We start from the raw sequence: 24161 nt of genomic DNA on the forward strand, positions 1-24161 counted from the left end.
GCATGGTAATGCACAGTGATTGTCCCAGCTACTGAGGAGGCTGAAGCAGAAGGATCACTTGAGTTCAGGAGTTCAAGAACAGCCTAGGCAACATATTGAAGGACCATCTCAAAATAATATTAATAAAAACAACAATAATCCATTTGTCTTAAAAGTCAGGGAGAATACAGCCCCGTGACAAGTCAGAATACCCACTTCAATTGGCTTGCCTAATGTAACAGTTTTGAAAATCAACCAGCTTCTCCACAAGAAGAAATCCATGCCTGGTACCATAAACCTAGTCAGAAGCCGATGGCTGGAGGAACGATAGGCCCCGGAAGAGACGCTGCTACCATTTGTTTTGCTAAATGCAAGTGACCAAGCTGCATTCTAAATATTTGTCTTTATTCTTATAGATTAGTGCTGGGCTCAATCATGATCAGAGAAGCTTCTTTTTGCAGTGGGCAGCAGTCATCAATAAAGAGACTCACAAATGGTCCAAGTGTGGAGAATAAACGGCTATTGAGTGCTCAGCCCTGAACTGGACATCTGCGTCAACTGTTCTGCCCACACTCCCTCAAGACTCAGGAAACATTGAAGAAAAGGGGGCAGAAAGAGTGTAAGAGCCGGAGTTGGGGAGGGGTGCTGTGAGGCGCCATCACCCTCATGAACTCACAGCAGCCCTGGTGACCAGTGCAAGATCAAGCCAGTCAACATTCTAGCGTGGGTGGGGGAGGGACTTAAGAGGACCCGTCCCTATCTAAGGAGCAATCGCAATAGATGGCTGTTGAGGGAAGGGGAGCTCTTGTGGGGGAAGAGGAGGATGTGATATGTGGCTGCTGGTAGGTTGCACATGCCCCGTGACCAGCCACACACCTATGCACATACAGGCAGCAATGACTGGACTCAGAGGCTCACAAAATATATAAAATAAAAGAATGAAACAGGACATGAAAGTGGGGAGAGTCAGAGAGAGGACTGGGTTGGATATACTCAAAATACATTGTATACTTTTATGAAATTGTTCAAGAATAAATTTTAAAATAGCCAGTAAGCTTTAAATCTCAGTAAACAATAACAAATTTTTAGTGTAAATGACCTATGCAATATTTAGAGGCATACTTACGGTTTTTAAAACCCTATTGGTTATTTTTGTAAAGTGAGATTGACCTGAGTACCCCTGGCTGACCAGACTCTCCAAGCACCTGCTGTGTGATCGTGTGTCTTCTTCATGCCCAAAAGAGCATCACTTTGCCTATGAAAGACTGAAGCCTCTCTTTCTCTCAGAGGAACCGAAAGGAGACTATCACACCTGCTCACATTATAAATGCATTTCACAAAGTTAGCCAATAAAGAAGCTGAGGGCCCGCAGCATGGCTGTAACTCACCCAAGTTAGTCAGTCAGTCAGTCAGTCAGTCAGTCAGTCTCTCTCTCTCTCTCTAATGGTGAGTACACCTTGCCAGGTTGTTGGGCTCATATCTAAAGTGTCTGGTCACCAGCATATCACCATGTCTGGATGCGATGGGATTTGATGCATGTGGGATAAGTAGATGGGTACTATTCAGCACAAGCCAGAAAGTGACACACAGGTCACCATTCAGCCTGGAAGCTGCCATCTCTGCTCAGTCACAGAATCGGTGCCCTCTACTTCTAAAGCCACATATCCACGGGAACAACTACAGAACTTTGGAATCAGAAGGATGTGTCCAGGCATCTGGAAATGTACCAAGAGGTATCTGCAGCCAGGGACTGTTGAACCACAGGTTCAATCTTGGAGGAGGGCTCTGTCAGCACTACCGCACTTCACTCTGAGTACCAGAGGCTTTCTGACTTTGTGAGGAAGAGTGTCCCCTGGAGAGCTTATTCAGGCAAACCACTGGCCTCCACCAAACCAGAGTTTCTGGTTGGCAGGCAGGAGGGATCTGAGAAATTTGCATGTCTAACAAGCTCCCCAGAGATGTTGCTGCTTCTGTGTGGGGACGATTTGAAAGCCACTGTGGCACATCCAGAACTCTCAACCCTAGCACATTTTAGTGGTCAGAACATTTTCAAATATATCTCTTGATTATAGATAACTGGATTGATTTTTGCATATGCATCTTTTTTATAATTGGTTTTAAATAGTTAGGAGGAGCACCTGGCCTCCTCTCAATTTTAGTGCACTTGGGTTATGAACTCTTTTAATGCTTCATGTGCTGGAGCACACCTTTAACCAGCACTCAGGAAGCAGAGGCAGGTAGGTTCCTGTGAGCTTGAGGCCAGCCTGGTCTACACAGTGAGTTCCAGGCCAAGTAGACCCTAGATAGATAGATAGATAGATGGATAGATAGATAGATAGATAGATAGATAGATAGATAGATAGATAGATAGATAAGTAGGTAGATAGATTGATAGATAGATAGATAGATGAATAGATAGATAGATAGATAGATAGATAGATAGATAGATAGATAGATAGATAGACAGATGAATCGATCTCTCCTTTTTTCCCTGGGACCAGCACTACCCCACATTAGACCATTGGAACCAGAATCTGCATTTTAGGATGTGCTCCAGGTGGTTCAGACACCTGCTAGAGTCTCAACCCAGCCTCGGTTTCACCCTAAATGCTGTTTCATCAGAGAGGGTTTCTCAGAGCTAGATCTCTGGAGCTCTTAGATTAAAGAGAGAAAGAGGGGGACTACACCATGAAGTGTCTCCCATTTCCCAATGGATAGCAAGCATTTCTCAGAGCGTGAAAGAAAGAAAACCTTCCCCTAATATGACTGCCTTGGAGTAACTACAGAGATCAAATGCATTTATTTAAAAAAAAAAGTCACTGAGGGAGCACCCTGTGTAATCATGGAGGAAAGCTCAGTGGTGACTCCCAGGTCTTAGGGGGAGAGGTTGTACTCAGGCCGGAGCAGGTCTAACTGTGTAGCTTCATACTGGGCAGGGGTTGACACTAATATTCATAGGTGTGGTGTATGCTTGCTCTTTCTAAAATGGCTCAGCCTTTCATCACTCCAAGGATTGTAAAATACCAAGCCCAGGAAGATCCTAGATTCTGGGCTCTAAGCACAGAGGCCAAACAGGGCCATCTAAAAAGATGCTTCTACAAGATACACTGTGTAGTGGTTTCCTTTTTAATAGAAGTGTGTGTGTGTGTATGGATACACACATGTGCAGCCAGAGGATGACCTCGCATCACCCTCTGCAACGCCATTGGCTTCCTGTGAGACAGGATCTCCCTCTTGCCCAGAGCTAACAGATTAGGCAGTTCAGGAATCTTCCTGTTTGTACCGCCACAGGGCTGGCATTTTGAGTCTTTACCACAGCTGGCTTTTTGTAAGCACCCTGGGATCAAACGTGGGTCTCCAGGGCAGCACAGCAGGCACCTTAAGGAGGAGCCATCTCCCCTGTGGCTTGTTCCAAACTTTTAAAAGTGGAAATAAGCTATGGAAAGGGATGCATGAATTCTTCGAATTCAGAGGTCTCCTCATAAAGGACGGGGATTATCTATGTTGACGGCTGTGCATATAGAATGACTCCATTTCTGTTTTTAAAAAGTCACAATATAGACTTACAAATACGCATAAAAATCTGCTAATATACCCACCAATATATACAGAGAACACTCTTAGGAAGTGAAACTATGTCACAGGAAGCAGGTTTTGATTTTTCCGTAGACCCATCTACAGTGTTTGTATTTGATATAGCAATCACATGTTACTCTTATTAGTTAAAAATACCTCAAACAAATAAAAATTATTTCTTCAGAACTGTTTTCTGAGTGTGTTTCCTACATCAGCCCATTTAGTTACATATTTCAGGCTCATTAATTAAATATAACACAATATACTCTAATTGATTAAGCTTGGCCTTTCTTGGATAAAAATTGAATCCAATTTCCATCCCCTGGAATTAGATCTAGTATAATCCCCCCACACCAAGTTCTTAATGTTTAAAGATTCAGTGTGTGTGTGTGTGTGTGTAAGTGCATATGTGCATGCAGGTGCCCTCAGAGGTGAAAAGAAGGCATCAGATCCCCTGGAGCTAGCTGGAGACACCTGATGTACGCTGGCACCTGAACTCTAGTCCTCTGTAAGAGCAGCACACACCATTAATCACCAGCCATTGAGCGATGTCTCCAACCTCAAGCTCTCAATTTTAATTAATGATGGGTCCGCAGGTCTTCATCTGTGCATTTTAGTGCCTGCATTTTAATATTGCTACTTATTAAGCTTATGGTTTATTAAAACCTCAGATTTCTTATTAATAAATTTCTACTAAATCAGGATTGGCTATTTTTAGAAATCCAAGGCCAGATGTTTATGTTTCTTTTTGCTAAATTCCATCTAGTGCATTCTAGTCAACCATTCAAGTTTGTTAATGTAATTCTGCACCTTTTACTCTATCCCAGTGGATGCCCCTCTAAGTTTGACAGCATCTGAAATTTAATCACTGTAAAGGTCATAAAATGCACACACAATACATACCAACAAGTCTTTTGAACAGTCAACTTTTCGGTTGAAAATGACTGAAACCTGCTTATTCTTACATCAAAGGAAAGCTGGCATATGAAGACTGAGTATCTTACCAAGCCCAAGAGAAAGACACTGGGTCCAGAGGCAGCAAGAAACAGGCGGTGGTTTCCGTCTTACCTCTGCTTCTTTATGCTCCACCTCAGATTCCCCCACCCCCAACACACATTGCCTCACTCCTAGCTGCCTCCTACACTGGCCCTGAAGTGAGTGCGGGCATGACCACACACACATGGGCCTTGATGTAAACTAAAACTCTTGACTCGATATTTATATTTAGAGCCCAGGCCCCTTCCAGTCTGCCTTTACTATTATTTTATTGTTGTTGTTGTTGTTGTGTGAGAGAGATTGTGTAGATGCATGTGTCCATGTGGAGGTCTCCTTTCCCTGTGAGATCCGGGGCTTGACCTCAGGTCCTCAGACTTGCACAACAAGCATTGTTCCCACTGCATCATCATGACGGCCCCATCTCAGTTTCTTGCATTTTGCTGTGTCTTTGAGACAAGGTCTGGCTATGCTGCTCATTCTGGCCTTGAACTCTTTATCTTACCCACGCTCTAATCCTCTTGCCCCAGCCTCTACTGTTGGGATTGGGATTTACAGGCCCAGATCATACCTTTCTTCTGATCCCAGACCAAGGCCCCATTACAGTTACTCAGGAGGCAGCAGGTAGGATTAGCCATCCACCTTGGCTCAATCAAATGTGGCCACAGAGGCAAGAGCAGGCTGAGCAAACATGGCTACCCAGAGGCACCCTCGATGAGAGCTGCAATTCTCAGAGAAAGAGCTGGGGTGCTGAAAACCACCTAGGGAACAGATGCTTCCAATGTGTGCAGAATGGAAATATCAGCGGACATAACTCCATGTCTAAATGTGATGAACTAGGTCCACCCAAGGTCAAAGAAGGACGAGTCTTAAGACCAAAGAATAGAACACAAAGGGGCTGGAGAGATGGTTCAGTGGTTAAGAGCACCGACTGCTCTTCTAGAGGACCTGGGTTTGATTCCCAGTACCCACGTGGTGATTCACAACCTTCTGTAACTCCAGTTCAGGGGATCTGATGTCCAATGCAGTCAAAACACTCATGCACATTAAATAAATAAAATTTTAAAAATAGAACATGGTTGTGCATACCTGTAATCCCTACACTGGGCTGACTATGGGTTCAGGACCAACCTGGGCTATAGCATGAGATACACACACACACACACACACACACACACACACACACACACACATACTCACACACACAGAGAGAGAGAGAGAGAGAGAGAGAGAGAGAGAGAGAGAATGAGAATTTGAGGAGTTAGTACATTAACTTTTCAATCAATTTAGGATTAAATCCTATTTTTGACACAAATTAGCTATTTTAATCACCAGAAAAGCTAAAGTCTATTTACTTCAGTTTCTCAAGAATACCATGGTAAATAATAAATAGCTAGTGCTATTGGTTAGTGATGCATGTGCAGAGAGATCATACGGCAAACTGCCTGGCTTGTAACAAATATCTAATAGGGCAGCTGTCATCGTTAATACCATTATATCCCATCAGTACTGTGAAGTAAACACAAAAAAAGGATTGTGAAGTTACCGCATAATAGCAGGTAGTGGGATTGGATAAAAATGTATATGCTCCCATATGTTTATGAAATGTATATCAACCATGACATTTGATTGTATATGTGTGTGTGTATATATATATATATACACACATATACATATACATTATATATATATATGGGGGAATATAGCATATTCTTAACAAAAAAAGGATTGTGAAGTTACAGCATAATAACAGGTAGTGGGACTGGATAAAAATGTATATGCTCCCATATGCTTATGAAATGTATATCAACCATGACATTTGTTTGTATATATATATGGGGGAAATATAGTATAGTCTTAGGATATATAACATAGAAGATGAGGTAATAAGTACATCCGAATACAGATCATAAAAATATGGCTATCCTATCAATGGGTTCTTGAGTGTGTGTACTGCCTGTTGCCTGGCTGTGCACACCTGTGGGGTTGTACAAAGAAACACTAACCGCTCACCTCCTTGTCATAATGGATTGAAGCAAATATGTGGTGGAAAAACAGTCCTTTTGTTTAAAATAGAAACTTTGAAGGGAGCCAAATTAACACATGACAAACGAAGATCCAGTTCCCCTGGAGGGGAAGAAAAAAAAAAAAAAAAACAGTCCTTCCTTTCTGGAATGAGACCCGGGCATGACTGATAGCAAAATTGACGTTTCCTCTTGGGTGAAATCCTCCAGCCAAGCTGGGCGCTAACCGAGTAGGCGATTTCACTTCGTCACTTCACAAAAGACTTCCAAATTCACTGCAGCAGACACTGCAAAATAAAAATGTTAAGTACATCCTAGCTGGGGGGAGACGGAAGCCTTCGTGTTCAATCAAAGGTTTGCAATAATAGGATTCATTTAAAAGAAAAAAAAAAGACAGATGGGATTAGGAAATGTTGCGGTGGAGACTGGCGTGAGAGGCAGCCTGCCTTTTGTGGACCTGCACAATGATCCCAGAACCAGACTGGCTTAGGAAACTCTGCGACTAGGGCTCCAGAGAGAGGCCACCGGCTCCCGGACACCCTGCAGGGCAGGAGGCTGAGACCATGCATCAAATCTACAGCTGTAGCGACGAGAATATTGAAGTTTTCACCACCGTGATTCCGTCCAAGGGTGAGTAACAATCGTCCTTGGAGTCCCCTACTGTGGCATCTCATGCCGAGGTGACCGATGGATGGCTGCTGCACTAAGGTACACTGGTGCGTGGTACCCACCGGTCCCGAGGTCTGCCGGCTTCCCCGTTTTGATGTCTTTTGATCCCCTCCTCCTTTCTGAAGAGGGGGCACAAGGACAAACATCAATCATAGGAAAACAGTCTATCAAGGCGGGGACGAGGGCAGCATAGCGCTTCCTGCTTCACTTCATTCAGTACGGGCAACCCAGCAGGCTCAGAGACAGGACAGTGAGAGACTGTTAAGCAGACAGAGATGGAAACAAAATTTCCAGGGTAGCCGATAGGCTTTTTTATTGTCTGCCGTGAGAAAGCAGGTTCTGAAAGGAGAAATCAGCTGTCCCAAAGCCAACTCTGTCTGACTTGGGAGGGGAAAGGCTCCCGGCTGGCCAGACACCCAGAAAGGCAATGAAACTGGGCCCTGACCCCAGATTGACTTCTCCACACAACCCCAGGGTCACCGCACCAGGTACCACCAAAAGGCTCCACCTGAGAACCTTGACTTTATAAGCTCTGGTTCCTGGCAATTGGTGCTAGGCCCTGGGAAGGGCTTTGTGAGACCGCCTTCAGGGGGAGCGCCTTCAGGGGGAGCGCTGGTGGCCCAGTATGGAGCCCTCTGCCTCGCCATTGTTCTCACCCTGCAGCCCCTTGTCTTGCTGTGGCACAGGCTTACCCCCTGTCACTGTGATACTTGGCTGAAATGGTCCTGATGTTTGCTGGTGCTATGAGCCCACATTCAAACAATTCTTTTCTTCCTTTTCTCCAACATCAGCCACAGACAGGGGCCTTGCTGGGGGAGGCGGGGAGGATGAGACTCAGCCTGGACATAGACAGACAGCTGAACATAAACTGAGCGCTTGGTATCTACTACCGAGGGGGAGGGGAGAGAAGAGGAGTTGGGAGTATGCCCATGTGTAGGAGTTGAAATTTTCTCAGGAGATTCTGAAAGTCAGCCCGTCTGAAGGGGAATGAGCTAGATCTGTGTGAATAAAGACGACCTTTCCATTTATTTCATCGCTGCCTTTTGTTTTTGTGGGGGTTTTTTGGGGGGAGGGGTTGCATTGCTAATGGTGAGCCAGGAGCCCATGCATGGGAAGCAAGTGCTGGACCACTGAGCTACCCTGCAAGAGCTGCAGATGGATGTTGAGTGAGAAAGAAAAAGCAAGTTGAAAATTTATATATGCTCAGGAGCATGCTTGGAACCATGGATAATTCCACATAGTGTTTATGGACATATTTTTGAGCAAAGTATGAAAACAAGACAAGAAAGGCCCCTATGTGATAAAGCCAGTGAGCTCAGTGGCCCTGGAGAAGGGAGGAAGGAGAATTAGACAAGGCGAAAAGGGGCCTTAAACCTCATTGCTAATCTTTGGGAAGCAAAACTATTAGGATGTCTGTTTTCACTGAAACATACAGCTCATGTCTATAATCCAAGAAAGCTGAGGCCTGAGCATCTCAGGGCCAAGGCCAGTTGGGTATAGTGCAGCACACTGTTCCAAAAGGAAGAGAAAAAGTATATCTATTTCTTGTAATTTAAAAGGTAAGGGAGAAGGCGTCCTTGACAAAGTGGTTATAAGATTTCTGCCGTTTCTGTACCGTGTGACCTTGGACCAGCTACTTAGCTTCTCCAGACATGAATTCCCACTTCTGTAAAAGAGAAACAAAATTTAGCTTCCAAGGTTATCATGGAGAATAAATGGATTGATACACGGAACAGTTACAATGGAGCTGGTATGATCACACAGCATCAAACATATCACATACAAAGTGATTCATGCTTTCAGCCTGCATGTGTGACTGTGAATGTGTGCATTAGAGATAAATGTCTGGTCCTATATTCCTTCCGTCTTCATCGGTCGTTGGGCCTTGAACTAAGTATTCACAGACACTTGACTGCTAGGGACTAATTTTCTAGAAAGGATTATTTGCAGCTTTTGTAAAGACCTCAATGGGTGGAGCACATCGCTTTCCATGCCTTGCTTCACCCTGGGGCCTCCTGAGAGCCTATGAACAGAAGGCTTCTATGAGAGGAGCTAATGCTCTCAATTCTGAGCCACCGCATATGAAAGAAACAAATGACCCTTATCCCAGGTCACCTACAGAACTGCAGAAAGACAAGTTTGCCGGACTTTCCCCTGAGTGGGAATTTTCACTAAATCTGATGTGGTGGTACAATCTGTGGTCTCAGCACTTGAGAGGTTGAGGTGGGATAATCATGAGCTCCAGGCAAGCCTGCGTTAAATAAGAAAACCCCATCTCCAAGAGTGTGGAGGCAGGGCTCAGTAAGCTAAGTGCCTCCCTCCCAAACACAAGGAGCTGAGTTCAGATCTTCAGAACCTGGTAAAAAGCTGGGAAAGTGGCACCTGGCCGTAACTCCAGCATTAGGAGGGCAGAGACTGACAGATCCTTGAAGCTCATTGGCAGCCAGATTAGCCAAATTGATGAGCTATCAATTGATGAGTTCAATGAGAGACCCACCTCAAAATAAACAATAAAATAAAGATAGAAACCAATGAGGGAAAGCTGTTCAGTGTCATCCTCTGCCCTCCCCACATACACAAGTACACACACAACACACAGGTACATACACTATGACACACATGTACCAACACACTAACAAGTGCACACTCCATAACATACATGTACACACACTACAACACACACATACTAAAAGTACATATTCCACAATATACACACATACATAACACACTAATGGGTAGATGCACCACAACACATAAACACATACATAATCACACACACACACACACACACACACACACACACACACACACTAACAAGAACATATATCACACCACATGCACACATACACACACAAAGTGTGGCCTCCATTTTTCCATGAACTGAGTGAATGTTGTGTCCCTCGAAACTCACAATGTGGTGGGACCCATGAAGCATGGCCTCTCAGAGTGGAGATGAGGGTGACCAGCCATCACCACCAGGCTCCACTTGAGCCGTGATCACATCTGTTTACTGTTCCTCTTTCCAGTGTATGTGTGCTAGGATCAACCTGATAGCCACACTGTTCAATTGAGCTGTCTTAATACCTTGTAACATTTGGCAACAGAATATATTATGGTGTTTCTAATGTATCTTTGTTTTAATGGGCATTAGTGTTTTGCATGGGAAGTTTCCAGTCCCTTGAAACTGGAGTTACAGCCATGTGGGTGCTGGGAGTTGAACTCGGGTCCTCTGGAAGAGCAGTCAGCACTCTAAACCACTGAGCCATCGCCCCAGCCTCGTTTCTAATGTATCTTAAAAACAGACGATAGGTCAAGTCTGTAGCTGAGTCTATGTATGTCCTCTTCAACTCTAGAGAGAAAGAGCCCTTTCAGGAAATATGTGTCATAGACACAGCTCACGGCGACTCCTGAAGATAAAAGCTGTGTTTCACTCAGACGTTACACCAGAACTTACTTCCCGCAAGTGCCCCAGAGGAGGGTTGGGGAGCCAGGGAACAGCAGGAGGCGCGGAGACAGGCAGCCATCACTACTGTATCTTCCTCCTGCCTTCGTCCGGCAGAAAAGTTCTACAGACCACACTATTTCCTGGGTGCTTGTTCTTTGCCTGGTTCTGGGCAAGGGCTTTGTGGAGGCTGGCTCATGTACTCCTTGACACAGTCCTCTACTGTAAGTGACAGTCATACTTGTCTGTCACATGGAGAAAGTGAAGCTCTGAGAGAGTGAGAAAATTGCCTGGCCCGTCATGGTCATGTTCACGCCCTGGAGGAAGCTGGAGTCCCTGGCTATCAGTCAGCAAGTTGAACTCCAGGCTTCACAGCTATAAGGACTTTGCAGAGGATGACAGGGACAGCACTCTATGTCACTCATTTGATGTGTGTTAAGAAGTCAGTTGAGTTCTGAACAGAATGAAGACAGATTTGGGTTCCAGTAGATCATAGCCATATGGAAGGTAGATGAGGGGGTAGAGGGTGACCTGAAACATATAAGGCCAGGCATGATGTATGTGTTTCCCTGATGTGAGGAACCTCGAGCAGTCAACTTTATAGAAATGAGAAGGGGGAATGCTAATTACCAGGGCTGGGGACAGTGGCTATTATAGTGAGATCTACGCCTCGGCCCAGCAAAGCACTGTAACTTTTTAATAGCTAATTGGTTTTTTCAAGTATTTTTTTTTTCAGATAGGGTCTCCTCTGTTAGCCCAGGCTAGCTAGAATTCACTATGTGGCCAAGGATGACTTTGAACTCCTAATCCTGCTCCTGTCTCCACTTCCCAAATTCTGAGATTACAGGTGTGAACCAACACACCAGGTTTTATGTGGTGCTGAGGGCCAAACCCAGAACTGAAGGCAAACAGGCTAGCAGCTAAGCTATCTTTCCCTACTAAGCTGATTTTAAGTTATGGTATACATACACACAGACACACACACACACACACAGACACACACACACACACACACACACACAGACACACACACACACACACACACGTGCACACACATGGTAAAAGTTACCATTTAACCATACCAGGTGTGCAGATCACGGACATGCACACTCATAGTGTTGCACACCGCTGCCCCCATCGATCTCCTGACTTCTTCACTAATCCAAACTGAAACTCCAGGCCAACTACCAATAACTCCCGCTCCTCCAGCCCCCCAGGCCCTGGGAATGACCACTCTGTTTTCATCTCTATGACACCGACTGCTCTAGACACCTCGGATATGTAGACTTGTACATGGAACAGCTCCTCTTTTGTGTCTTATTTAACCTAGCACAGTCGTTCAGGGTTTGTGCATGTTCTCTTTACTTTTTAAGGCTGAGCAGTGTTCCAGTGTGTGGGTATACCATTTTTATCCATTCATCTGTTGGTGGGCACTGGGTTCTTAGCAACCTTTAGCTATTGTAAGTGATGCTGCAGAAGTTTTGATGCAGTCAAGCCGAGGGACATCTTAAATTGCAGTGGAATGCTGCTGTTTCTTCCCATCCCCTTCCCAAGAACCCCCCAACCAGGGCCAAACATTCTCCGGTCTGTACCGTAGCCTTCGAGGCATTTTCTAAAACCATTTCTTTATCTCTTTCAGTGTCCAGTCCATCCAGGAGAAGAGTCAAAAGCTCTCAACACCTCTTGACCAAGAACGTAAGGAAATGTGTTTCATTAGTTTTCATTCTCTTTAACTGAACTTTCAGTACAAAAACAACGATGGCCTCTTGACTCCCGCCCTCCCCGCTGCTCTCGAGGATGAGGCAAGGATGTCTCATGTGGCTGATTGTTCACTTAGCCAAAATAACTGGCAAACACCAACCATACACCAAATAGTCCCCCGGGAGATTCCCTCGTGTGGCCATTTTCCGCAGGCACAGGGGAGATCTCACTCTGCATGCACACAGAGTTCATGATGTGGATGTAGCATCCTGCTCTATGCCTTTATAGTGTTATCTATTCTCACCATTATAGACAGCAGTGAACCACTCATGCAATTCCTTATCACATAGGCCTCCTAAGCAGAACAAACAGGTTACAGAATAAGAACAGAGCATCCATCCGCCCACCTATTCATCCCTCAGGTATTTGCTTTTCTGGTATGTTAGAGAAGTGGATGTACAGAGTATTGTTGCTGTTTGCTTGCTTGTTTGAGATAGTCCTTGTGTAGCTCGGGCTGTCCTCAAGTCCACCACGCAGCCCAAGCTAGCCTGAAACACGAAATACTCTTGCCTCAACCTCCAAAACGCTGGGACCATAGGCATGACACTTTAAAAAAGTTGTTTTTGCTCAATGGTTTATCTGGTAATGCCAGAAATTCTGAACAATTCAGAGGTTTCCAGCCTTGCACTGTCCTTTTCCTGCAGCCTCGTTTTGAATTTTAAATTGTGTTGTGGTTTTTTTAATGCAGTACTTTACTGCATTAAAGTTGTTTACACACTCTTAGAGGCTAATGATGCTATGCATTTCTCACTTTACATACATATTTTTCATGTCTAAACAATCAATATATCTGCACTGTATTTCAAAAGGAAGACTGATTGGCACCTCTTGATGATGTGGAATTGCTATAAAAAATTTTAGACAACACTATTATGGATTTTTAAGCATTGTAATTAAAAAAAATCCTTTCTCTGTTTTAAAAATATGTTTTTTTTAAGTTAAAGGGAGTTTATTTGTTGTTCCTATAAACATTCTTTATACTTTTTTTTTTTTTTTAAAGAACACAGGTACACTGATCACCCTGAACAGAGTGTCCAGGCAGTAACAACAGCATTTCCTACAGCTTTGTTAAACTCCAATTCCAAGTCAGCATGTACACATTACAAAATCTCAAACACCACAAGGACACTCAATTTAGTGTCACAAGATTCTGAGATGCTGTACAAGAGAGTAGAAGTTGTAGAGATTTTATAGTCAAATTGCCTGTGTGTAAATCCCAACCCCGTCAACTTCTGTATATTTGAGTCAGTTGCCTAGCTGCCCGGGGACTCTACTTCCTTAGCTTTAAGACGAGGTTAATACAAACATGTGTCTCAAGGAGAAGGCACAAATGACTAAACACACAGTAAGTGTCTGCTTCAGAGAGTGTCACATACCAAGCATTCAGTAAATGCTGGTGTGGTTTTTGATTTGGGTTTATTCCACTTTACTGAGACAGGGTCCAGTCTGTAGTTCTGGCTGGCATGGAACTCTCTATGTAGACCAGGATGGCCTTGAAGTTGCAACCTTTAGCTGATGCACATGGGTATTATAGAAGCAGCTCAAGAGAAGTCGCCCATACAAGGAGTGGGTCTGTTAAGCATTCCAGGATAATGGAGTCTTTGGTAACAAGTAGGAAAGCTGGCATGAGGAAAATCCACCTACCTCTGCCTTCCAAGTGCCGAATTAAAGGTGTGTGTCACCATACCCAGCTGTCTTAGAGTTTCATTGCTGTGAAGAGACACCGTGACCAAGGCAGTTCTTATAAAGGAAAACATTTAATTGGAGCTTGCTTACAGTTCAGAGGTTTAGTCCATTATCACTGTGGAAGGAAGCATGGCAGCACACAGGCAGGCATGGTGCAGGAGAAGAAACTGAGAGTTCTACAACTTGATCTGCAGGCAGCAGAAGGAGACTACCACACTAGGCCTAACTTGAGCATATCAGACCCCGAAGACCGTCCCAACAGTGACATGCTTCCTCCAACAAGGCCACACCTCCTAATAGTGCCACTCCCTATGGGCCAAGCATTCAAACACATTCCTATTCAAACTACCACACCAGCCATTGGTGTGTTTTTAAGTGAAAAATTTCCATATACTACAGGATAATTATTGTCTGACAATGGACTATTTTTGTGAATTGCTTTTATTCAATTAACAATAGATCTTGAATATCTTTCCATGCCAAAAAAGTATGTGAATATCTATGCCTGTGATATATGTGTGTAGGATATATGTGTGTGTATACATATCCCTCTCTTAATGTCTGCATAATATTCCAATGTATGAATTTCTAATATTTACGTACCCAAGTCAAATCTGGAGTTTTTAAATTCATTATCCAAAGTCATCAATAAACAGAGTTTCATCACTTTTTCTGTTAGGACAATACCCCAAGGAAGGTTCCTGAGAATATTGTTATGTTCTTATACATTTATTCTTACTCATCTTTGAGGGTATATTTGTAGATGTGAAAAGGCTGTTGTAGTCATTGCCAAAGTCCTGCAACTGCCCCTTTTCCAGAACACCGTGCCAATACCGTAGGATATTCCTGTTGTTACGTTTTCACGGGCTGATAGGTGGAAATGCCTTACCATTTTATTATTTCTTCCATTTGAATGTAATTCTTCATTTCTTTCATAGATTTATCAACATTCAACATTTTTCCCTGTGGGTTTTTTTTTTTTTTTTTTTTTTTTTTTTTTTTTTTTTTTTTGGTTTTTCGAGACAGGGTTTCTCTGTGTAGCTTTGTGCCTTTCCTGGGACTCACTTGGTAGCCCAGGCTGGCCTCGAACTCACAGAGATCCGCCTGGCTCTGCCTCCCGAGTGCTGGGATCAAAGGCGTGCGCCACCACCGCCCGGCCCCTGTGGGTTTTTTATTCCTCTCCTTTGTCTGCTTTTATGTCAGTTGTATATGTTTTTTTGAGGACTTTTGGGAACATTTGCTATATTAGAAGGGTTGTGAGTCACGAGATCCTGACCTCACTCATAATCCCTGAGAATTAACAAGCTAGTTCATAAAGGAGATGGAAAGAAAAGGGGTGTTCACAGATAATTCAGAGTCAGGAAACTTCATTGCGAGTGTTTAAGCCTTGGCCAATAGCTGCCCTGCTCCTCCTCTGTTTAGAAAGCTCAGGCCTAACCACAGAACACATGCCAGGCTGGGCAGGGCGACTCAAACCTGAAATCCTTGTCTTGGTGAGACAGGGGTTTCTGTCCTCTTCTCCAGGTTGGTAGCCTGAAAGTACCACAGGAAAACCCATCGTACCATGCACAGACACTAGCATTTACAGAGTTCTTTGGCTCCAGTGGCTCATCTGCATCTCCTGTCACTCCCTGGGCTGCCATGTGGATGGAAATGCATGTCCTTCCTCTGCGAACACCACTCCTTTCTGAGTCATCCTCAGTGCCCAAGTCACTTCCTCTTGGACGCCACTTGAGCGGCATTTTCTTCCAAATCCTAAGGCACATCCACTTCCACGGCGTGCTCTCTCTCTCTCCCTGCCTCCCTCCCTCCCTCCCTCTCCTTTTTTGATTCCCGGTCTGTTTTATTGACGTCCTAATCATTCCGATGTCTGTGGATGTCATAGAAATATCTCAAGAGAATGCGCCCACACAAGGAGTGGAGCTGTTAAGCATCCCAGGATAAAGGAGCCCTTTGATAATGAGCAGGGGAGCTGACAAGAGGAAAGACAGAAACGGGATTGTAAATATCACTTTTGTCCCCAGATCTGATGCTTGTGCGGGGACATCTGTGTGGAATCTCCTGGCTTATGCACTAAGCATTCAATTGCACTTGAAAATCTCAGCTGGGTGAAGGTGTTTCTGAGCTTTTACAAAGAACATTTATTCAGGAGGCATGAAACTATGGTACACATTGGTTCTGTAAGGGCAGCTCTGTGACCTTAAGAAAGACACAAAGCTCCTTTTGACCTCAGTTTCCCTCTGTGTAAGTTGTTAGAGTCAGCTTGAACATTTCTATAGATTCCTTCTGCCCCAAGCCATGACTGTGCCCCACCATCTAGGTCTCAGCTGACTAATTCCTCATGTGACCTCCAAGCTGGCAAGCCAACAGAGCATGGATTTGAGGTGTCAGGGGATGGACTCCCCAGCGGTGTGGTAAGGTAACACCACAGTAGACAGTGTGATGGCCTAGAACAGGAAAAACCATCATTAAATTCTCGCTTTCTCTCCTCTACCCTACTAACATCTCGATCTCCCCACTTCTCCAATCTTAGCTCTATACTCGGGTGCTAAGGACATGCTCACAGACTGCTTTGTTCTCCAGCTATCAGCAGTGTGCTCTACAGACAGGAAAATAAGCCAGGGTCTCAGTAGCCAGCGATTGTCATGCCTTGGAGTACTGCGGAATACACAGTAAGGAAGTAGGTGACCTTAAGTGATGGCCTGGAAAGTAGACACACACACACACACACACACACACACACACACACACACAGAGAGAGAGAGAGAGAGAGAGAGAGAGAGAGAGAGAGAGAGAGAGAGAGAATACATGTGGACAGGAACTTTGCTCAGCCTATCTAAAAGCCTTGCAGGGAACCCAGCAAATTACCATTTCTAAAATGCCAAAAGCAGGCAAAGGCAAGGACTGTCAGGCCAGTGATGAATCCCTAAATGCTCAGAATAGCCCCCAGCTTATCCCCAAAGATGTGAGTGGGTCCTAATGGATATGAGAAGAGTAAATGTCCTTCCCCATTATCACCAAACTTGTGATATTCAAATTCTAAGTGAAGGGCTATTTGGGGTGGACTGAAAAAAAGATGGCTTCCCTGTGTTCCTCTATGGGAGACATGAAGATTCAGTCTTCGGAACACGTTAAAACACTTAAAATGTGACAGGTGAATGTGTGCCCTGAAGACATCAGGAGTCTTTGCTGGTAACAGGCATTGATTCTGCCAGTCCAGCAAGGGTGGGCATGAATAGCCCTACTCTGCTCCACTACTAACCATCCAAACAGGGGCCTAAGGTCTTAGAATTGGCTCAGTTGGTAGAATGTTTGGCTAGCATGCATGCAGCCCTGGGTTTGATCCCTGGGTTGGGGGTACACATCTGTAATCTCAGCATTCTATGGGTGGAGGCAGGATGGTCAGAAGTTCAAAGCCATCCTCAGCTCCATAGCAAATTGGAGGCTGGCCTAGACTACACGAGACCCTATCTAAAAATGAGACATCTGAAGCTTGAATTCATATTGCCTTGACCCCAAGTGGAGTTATCTTGTTCTTCATTGGTAATCTGATAGGAGAGGGAGATTTTATTGTTTTAATATAAATTTAGTCACTAGTGTTCAGCAAATTTATGGGTTTTTTTTTGGTTTTTCGAGACAGGGTTTCTCTGTGTAGCTTTGTGCCTTTCCTGGAACTCGCTTTGGAGACCAGGCTGGCCTCGAACTCACAGAGATCCGCCAGCCTCTGCCTCCCGAGTGCTGGGATTAAAGGCGTGCGTGCCGCCGCCGCCGCCACCACCGCCTGGCAATTTATGGGTTTTGCTCATATTTTCCCTCCATCTTTCTATTGCTTTTTCAATTTTGTTGCTTGGGAAAGAGTTTTCTGAGCACAGGGATAATCCTCATCATATGTAATGCGTATGTAATAATACATCATATTAAGCTATAGCCTACTTTACTGTTTGTTGTTCAACACACAGCTTTGACCCGACTCATCACCCAGACCAAATAGAGATGCTTTTCCCCAGTGGCCTGATATTTACTCCAACAATATCATCAAAGATGCAGTTTCCTCCACTGACTTGAAACACCACCCTGTTATCATGTTGTTAAAAACCCATTTATTTTGCTCTGGCATCTCCCAAAACCAACACTACAGTTCTGTGTGGTCAGCTGGAGGGGGACTGCCAAAAGCTAGACTATCAGGGCCGAGCCCATCTGCCTCACTGGCAGATGCACGGGAGCTGGGAGCTGACACAGAATGGGCCCTCGCAGGCCAGCTGTGCACAGAAGGAAGTGACTGGGGGTAAGGCAAGCCCCGGGGAGGCTGCAGTGTTAAGGAATACTGGAGCCTCTAATGAATGGGCCTCATGGAGTAGGACAATCAGAATGAATGACCCTGTGTCCTGGAAATGGATAAAATATGCAGAACCTGCTCCCTGGCTGCCAAGATTCCCTTCATGACTCCCCGTATTAAGATAAAATGGCTGTTATTATTTGTCTCCTGTTTTTACATTTAAACTATTTCAGTGATTTAAGTACAGCTATCCCTCAGTACCCTCAGGGATCGGTTCCAAGACATCCACAGATACCAACATTCACCTGCTCAAGTTCCCCGTGTAAATGGCATACCCTGTGCATACAGTTCTCAGTCACACTCCCTACTTTAAATTATCTCCAGATCATAAATTACCTAAAGAGAATGAAATGCTATGTAAACTATTATTGTATGCCATCAGCTAGGAGATAAAGAACAACTTCTGTGTGTGCTCAGGGCAGAGGCAGGTGGTTTTTTTAAACAATGTTTTTAAGAATTTCATACAATAGTTTGATCTTATTTTTCCCTTCCCCCAAGTTCCCTTTCCCAATCCCCCCCAAACCCACCCAACTTCAAGGTCCCTCTCTCTCTTGAAAACAAACAAAAACATCAACCAATCACGGGATCAGATCTGTGTTTGCTGACTACTCCTGAGCATGGCGCCTGCTCTGGAGTGTGGCTGATCTACCCAGGGTCACTCCATTGAAGAAAACTGAGTTTTCCACTCCGCGTGGTTGTCAATTGTGAATAGCTTCTGGGCGAGGGGGTGGGATGTCATACCCTTCCTTTGTGCTGGGATGTGGACTGGCTCGATCTTGTGTGAGTGACCACAGTTGCTGTGAGTTCCTCAATGGTCCCTGAGTCCTGGGGTCACGTTATTAATGTTCCATTTGTGGTTGAGCACTAGCAGGCGATTGGAATGAAACCACCTTAGCTTTTCTGAGTTTCGCAATCTCCACTCAGTGAAAACTCACTTCCCGCCACCCTGATTCAGGCCCATTACAGTTCCCTTGTGGACATGAGGTGGGTGCGGTGCGCCAGGGCACTGTGCGACTCAGGGGAAGATGACTGTGTTCCTTGCGCCCTGCAGGTGGTGATCGAGTCGGACCTGTACGCACCAGCACCAAGAGCACCAAGACCGCTGGAGCTGCTGCCTCAACGCTGCGAGCGACCGCAAACCGGTGACCGCAGGTTTGGCAGGCTGCAAACCGCCCGGCCGCCCGGGACGCATCCCACCAAAACCCCCATCAGACCTGGTACGTGAGGGGACCTGAGGGCCAGTGAAGTTCCACCAAAAGCGCGGTGGCTTGTATGTGTCCTGTCCTGTGGTCCTCCCTGGCAGGCTGATTGAGCATCCAGCTTTCAAAACAAACACACAAAACAAAAACAAACAAACAAACAAACAAAAAAACCTGTTTGCATTGAGAAAGCATCCGCTGTTGGGTCTCATCTACAGAGGCAGACCCACCAACACTTTCACCTATATACAACGCTGCCTCCCTGGGCTCAGTGTGAGTGAGATGCTCAGTTAAAGGCCCTGCAATCATCCCTAGGACCATAACCACAGCCGTAACAACCAAATTGTATCATTTTTTTTTCATTTGAATGACTTAATAATCTATAAAAAGAATTTAGGGGCAAACCTATTTGAAATCTGGAAGCAGTAATGCTACCTTGGATATCATATTTCTGAAATGGTTTCCACCCTAAGCCGTAACATAGGATTCAGCTTCTAGTCCTCTGAAGTTGCTAATAGTATTTTCTCTTGAACTGATAGTTTAGGATTTTTTCTGTTGTGTCAAGAACCTAAAGTTACTCATGTTTTAATTCCAATAATACATAGTTAAGAATGATGGCTAACACTTGTAACCTCAGCATTTGAGAGGCTGAGGCAGGAGGATTGTCATGAGTTCAAGGTCAGCCTGGACTTGAGGAGGAGATCCTACCACAAAAACTGGGAGCTGGGAAGACAGCTCAGCTGACAAAGTATTTGTGACACAAATATTAGGGCCTGAGTCTAATCTCCTGAACCCACACACACAGTGGGGTGTGCAGTGTGAGTGTAACCCCATGCTGGGGAGGCAGGAGAACCCCAAGGCTCCCTGGCCAGTCTAATAGGCAAGCTTCAGATCTCAGTGAAAGACTGTCTCAAAAACAAGATGGATGACATCTATGATTAACTTCTGGCTTCTACATGTCCCCCTTCATTTCATGCATCCACACATACTAATATGAACACACACCTGTATGTATACACATACACACACACACACACACACACACACACACACACACACACACACACACACAAATCCAAAGTGTTGTCAAAGCTTCTGGCGTGAACAGTTTTGTGTTTTACAGGAACTAAGTCTCTATTGATTATGCGCTTTCACTCACCTTTTCCCATCCCATGCCCCTCCTTTGTGGGTGTTTTGTTGTGGTTGTTGTTTTAATTGCTGCTTTTCTCAGGTGTCATACTAGGTTTCTTTGGTCTCATCTGGCATTCATGATCAACGTTACAAGAACACATAAACCAAGCTGCATTCTCAGTTAAGATCGATTACATACATGTAAATAGAATTGAAGCATTAGGAAGGCCACAATTTGCCTTGCAAATTAAGAGGAGATAGATTTTTCTCTGTGTCTATGTATAGGTGAGTGGGTGGGTGCGTGTGTGTGGAAAGAGGAAAAATAGGCAGAATATTCCTCTTTGCTCCAAAAATCATAAAATGAATTTAGAAGCCATACTGCTTGAATTACTGTGTACACAAGAATCAGCTCAGGGCCTTTTCCTGATGAAGAATTTAATTCAGAAGGATGCTAGACCACCTATGAATCCCAAGGTTTCCTTTATGACTTGCTCCCAGATGGTGCTGTTCTTACAGCTACAGGGTCAACAGACTGAGGTTTTAGAGAGAAGTTACTGCAGTGATTTTCAAAGTGGGGTCCCAGGAGCAGCACCTGGAAATATGCTGGAAAGGTACATTTTATTTGACTAGAAATTCCAGGGTTAAGGCATATCACAATCTGTGTTTTACACACACACACACACACACACACACACACACACACACACACACACACACATTTGACCTCTGCTGTCACGCTTCCAGACTCCTGATGTTATGGTCAGTGCCTCTTCCCCCAACTGCCTAGTTTTAGAGGTCACTTTTACAGTCTTTAAGAGACAGTATTTCGTAGTGTAGCCCAAGCTGACCTCAAACTCATGATCCTCCTGCCTCAGCATCCCAAGAGCCAGAATTATGAATGCACTACCATGCTTGGCTGCTTTCACAACTTTGTAGGTAGCTGGTGTCATCTTGTACTGCCCAAGTCAGTCTTGTATTCTGAAAGACAAGAGCAGTAAGTTATGAAATGGGGCGTCTGCCCGACACGTGACAGTCAGCTCATGCAGGAGTGTGCTAGTCAGGTTTGGATGGGAAAAAAATAGATTCAGCTGGGCATTGATTCAATTCCCTCAGTGCCTCCAATCTGATAGATTCCAGAATGGGTAGGAGGGAGTGTTGCTGAGCCGAAGCCAAACCCTGGTGCTCTCCAAGGAAAGGCTAGGCACCAGCCCATGGGTATCAGTTCTTACTTCCTCCTGTCAATATGCTGCATGTCTCCAGGGACCTCAGGTCTAGGCGCCTTGCTCTTTCTCTGAACTGTAGGATAAGGTCTTGGATGCTACAGATTTCTCAGGCAGCGGACAGGTGAGGAAACTTGGAGATCACAGGGATGCTGTGGGTAGACCCAACTAAGACGCTCACCATAAGGTCTTAGATGCTGGAAAGAGAGAATGCCCCCTATCCTGGGCCTGGGAAACTGTTTGTAGGACTTTTTCCTGGACATGACCAGCTTATCTGAACAAGCTGCAAGGTGTGACCTTTTATCAGGAATGACTGTCCAGCTTTCCAGAAAGTCTCTGATTTCTTCCCTAATACTTCTGTGTCCTCCCCACCCACTGTATACACTAACCTGACAGGGTCACCCCCAGAGAGCTCTTGGCTTGACACTTTTGTAACCTACCTCAAGCTCCCCAGGCTCAGACCCTAACATCTCACATATGTAGACAATGTCACTGAAGGGCCTCCGCCCCCACGTCCTCTCCACAAAGCTCCAGGAATGCCCTCCTAAGACAGAAAGCTTCCTCTGTTATCTTTTTTAACATTGCTGTCTCTTCCCTCCCACCTGTCCTCCATGCCATGATGACATCTCACGGCCACCTCCTGTCCTTACCGTTCTGTAAGATAGAACAACCCTGAGCTGCAGGGTAATTCCATCATGGCCCATTCCATTATGTTTCCCTGAACCTTCACTGATGTTCTTTCTGCAGGTTCTCCCTGTGTGCAAAACTCCACCTCCTCCTGAGTTGGGATTTTATGCTGTCCCCTGATCAAGCTTCCCCGGGCCTACAAGAGGTCTAACACTTCCTGAAACCATCTCCATCCCCTGCTTTAGTGTTTTCTGTTGCTGTGACAGAACACCATGGCCACAGCAACTTAACAAGGAAGGGTTCACTTGGGGTTTACAAGTCCAGAGGGTGAGTGACCGTAAGACAGGGATGGCATGGAGCAGACAGCAGACATGGCGGCTGGAACAGCAGCTGAGAGCTCACTTCTCAAGCTGCAAAGAAGCAGAGAGAGTGAACTTGAAATGGCACAGGTCTGTAAACTCTCGAGGCCTGCCCCCAGTGATATACTTCTTCCAGCAAGGTCACATCTTCTAAGCCTGCACAGATGGGCGTACCCACTGGGCACTGAGTGTTGAGATGCCTGAGCATATAGGGGACATCTCATTCAAACCATCCTGTCTCCTTCAGGTTAATGGTTATATATCACTAAAGCCTTGGTTTCCCCAACTAGAAAATACCAACTATCAGAGTCCTCCCCGCTTAAGGTGACAGTAAGGACTAGATGAGATGTAGCTGTGTCCAGATCAGGCAAAACTGGTTCCAGGACCCAATTAACATGTCAGACTCCACAATACTCAACTCCCTTATGTAAAATGGCGCAGTAATTGCATATAACCTATACACATCTGTCTTTATGTCTACTTCCAATCATCTGCAGATGGTTACTTAAACACCTCATATGACACAAATATTACAAAAGTAGTAGTTATTGATTAGGCCAGGGCAACAAGGAAAATAAGTACATACTTGTTCAGTACAAGGTCACTTTTTCTTGTTTGGTTTTGATTTTTAAAACAGGGTCTCACCGGGCGGTGGTGGCGCACGCCTTTAATACCAGCACTCGGGAGGCAGAGGCAGGCGGATCTCTGTGAGTTCGAGGCCAGCCTGGGCTACCAAGTGAGTCCCAGGAAAGGCGCAAAGCTACACAGAGAAACCCTGTCTCGAAAAACCAAAAAAAAAAAAAAAAAAAACAAACAGGGTCTCATGATCCAAGGAGCCTCAGACTCACTTTGCTTTGGACTCTAGCTTCTCCCGTCTCGGTTTCCCAGTGTTGGGATTACATGCATGTGTTAACATGCTTTGCCACACAAATGCAATCTCACCATTATTGCTGTTGTTGTCACTATGCTGGGGATGGAAGGCACCCTCTTTCCTATGCTGGGCAAGCCGTCTTTACGACTGGACTACGTCCCCAGCTCCACAAACGCAATACTTTGAAGCACCTTTTAGCTGTGAATGTGGGGCCTCCAGGTAGTGAGGCGAACCACCTTTGTGGAGTTTATGCTTAGCACAGTGCCTGGCACACTTCGAAAGGGAGCC

At 45.0% G+C, this 24161-nt stretch overlaps 2 protein-coding genes across 3 annotated transcripts in view; both read left to right on the forward strand.

The window, feature by feature from the left end:
- Positions 1–6975, forward strand: part of Adhfe1 (alcohol dehydrogenase iron containing 1) — a 52139-nt gene extending 45164 nt beyond the window's left edge. Inside the window, exon 15 of one of the 2 annotated variants that reach the window (XM_052718502.1) lies at positions 1–6975. The gene's annotated coding sequence lies outside the window, so the exon portion shown is untranslated. The other variant, XM_052718501.1, reaches the window with a different exon arrangement.
- Vxn (vexin) overlaps positions 6835–24161 on the forward strand; it is a 27694-nt gene continuing 10367 nt past the window's right edge. Inside the window, exons 1-3 of the mRNA XM_052718509.1 lie at positions 6835–7202; positions 12323–12378; positions 19518–19683. Coding sequence (XP_052574469.1) covers positions 7136–7202; positions 12323–12378; positions 19518–19683 — 289 coding nt within the window. The 5' untranslated portion in view covers positions 6835–7135. The remainder of the gene's footprint in view (positions 7203–12322; positions 12379–19517; positions 19684–24161) is intronic.

The sequence above is a fragment of the Peromyscus californicus genome, unplaced genomic scaffold (assembly GCF_007827085.1).
Source record: "Peromyscus californicus insignis strain IS unplaced genomic scaffold, ASM782708v3 Scaffold_5__1_contigs__length_169319896, whole genome shotgun sequence".
In the NCBI taxonomy this organism is placed as follows: Eukaryota; Metazoa; Chordata; class Mammalia; order Rodentia; family Cricetidae; genus Peromyscus; species Peromyscus californicus.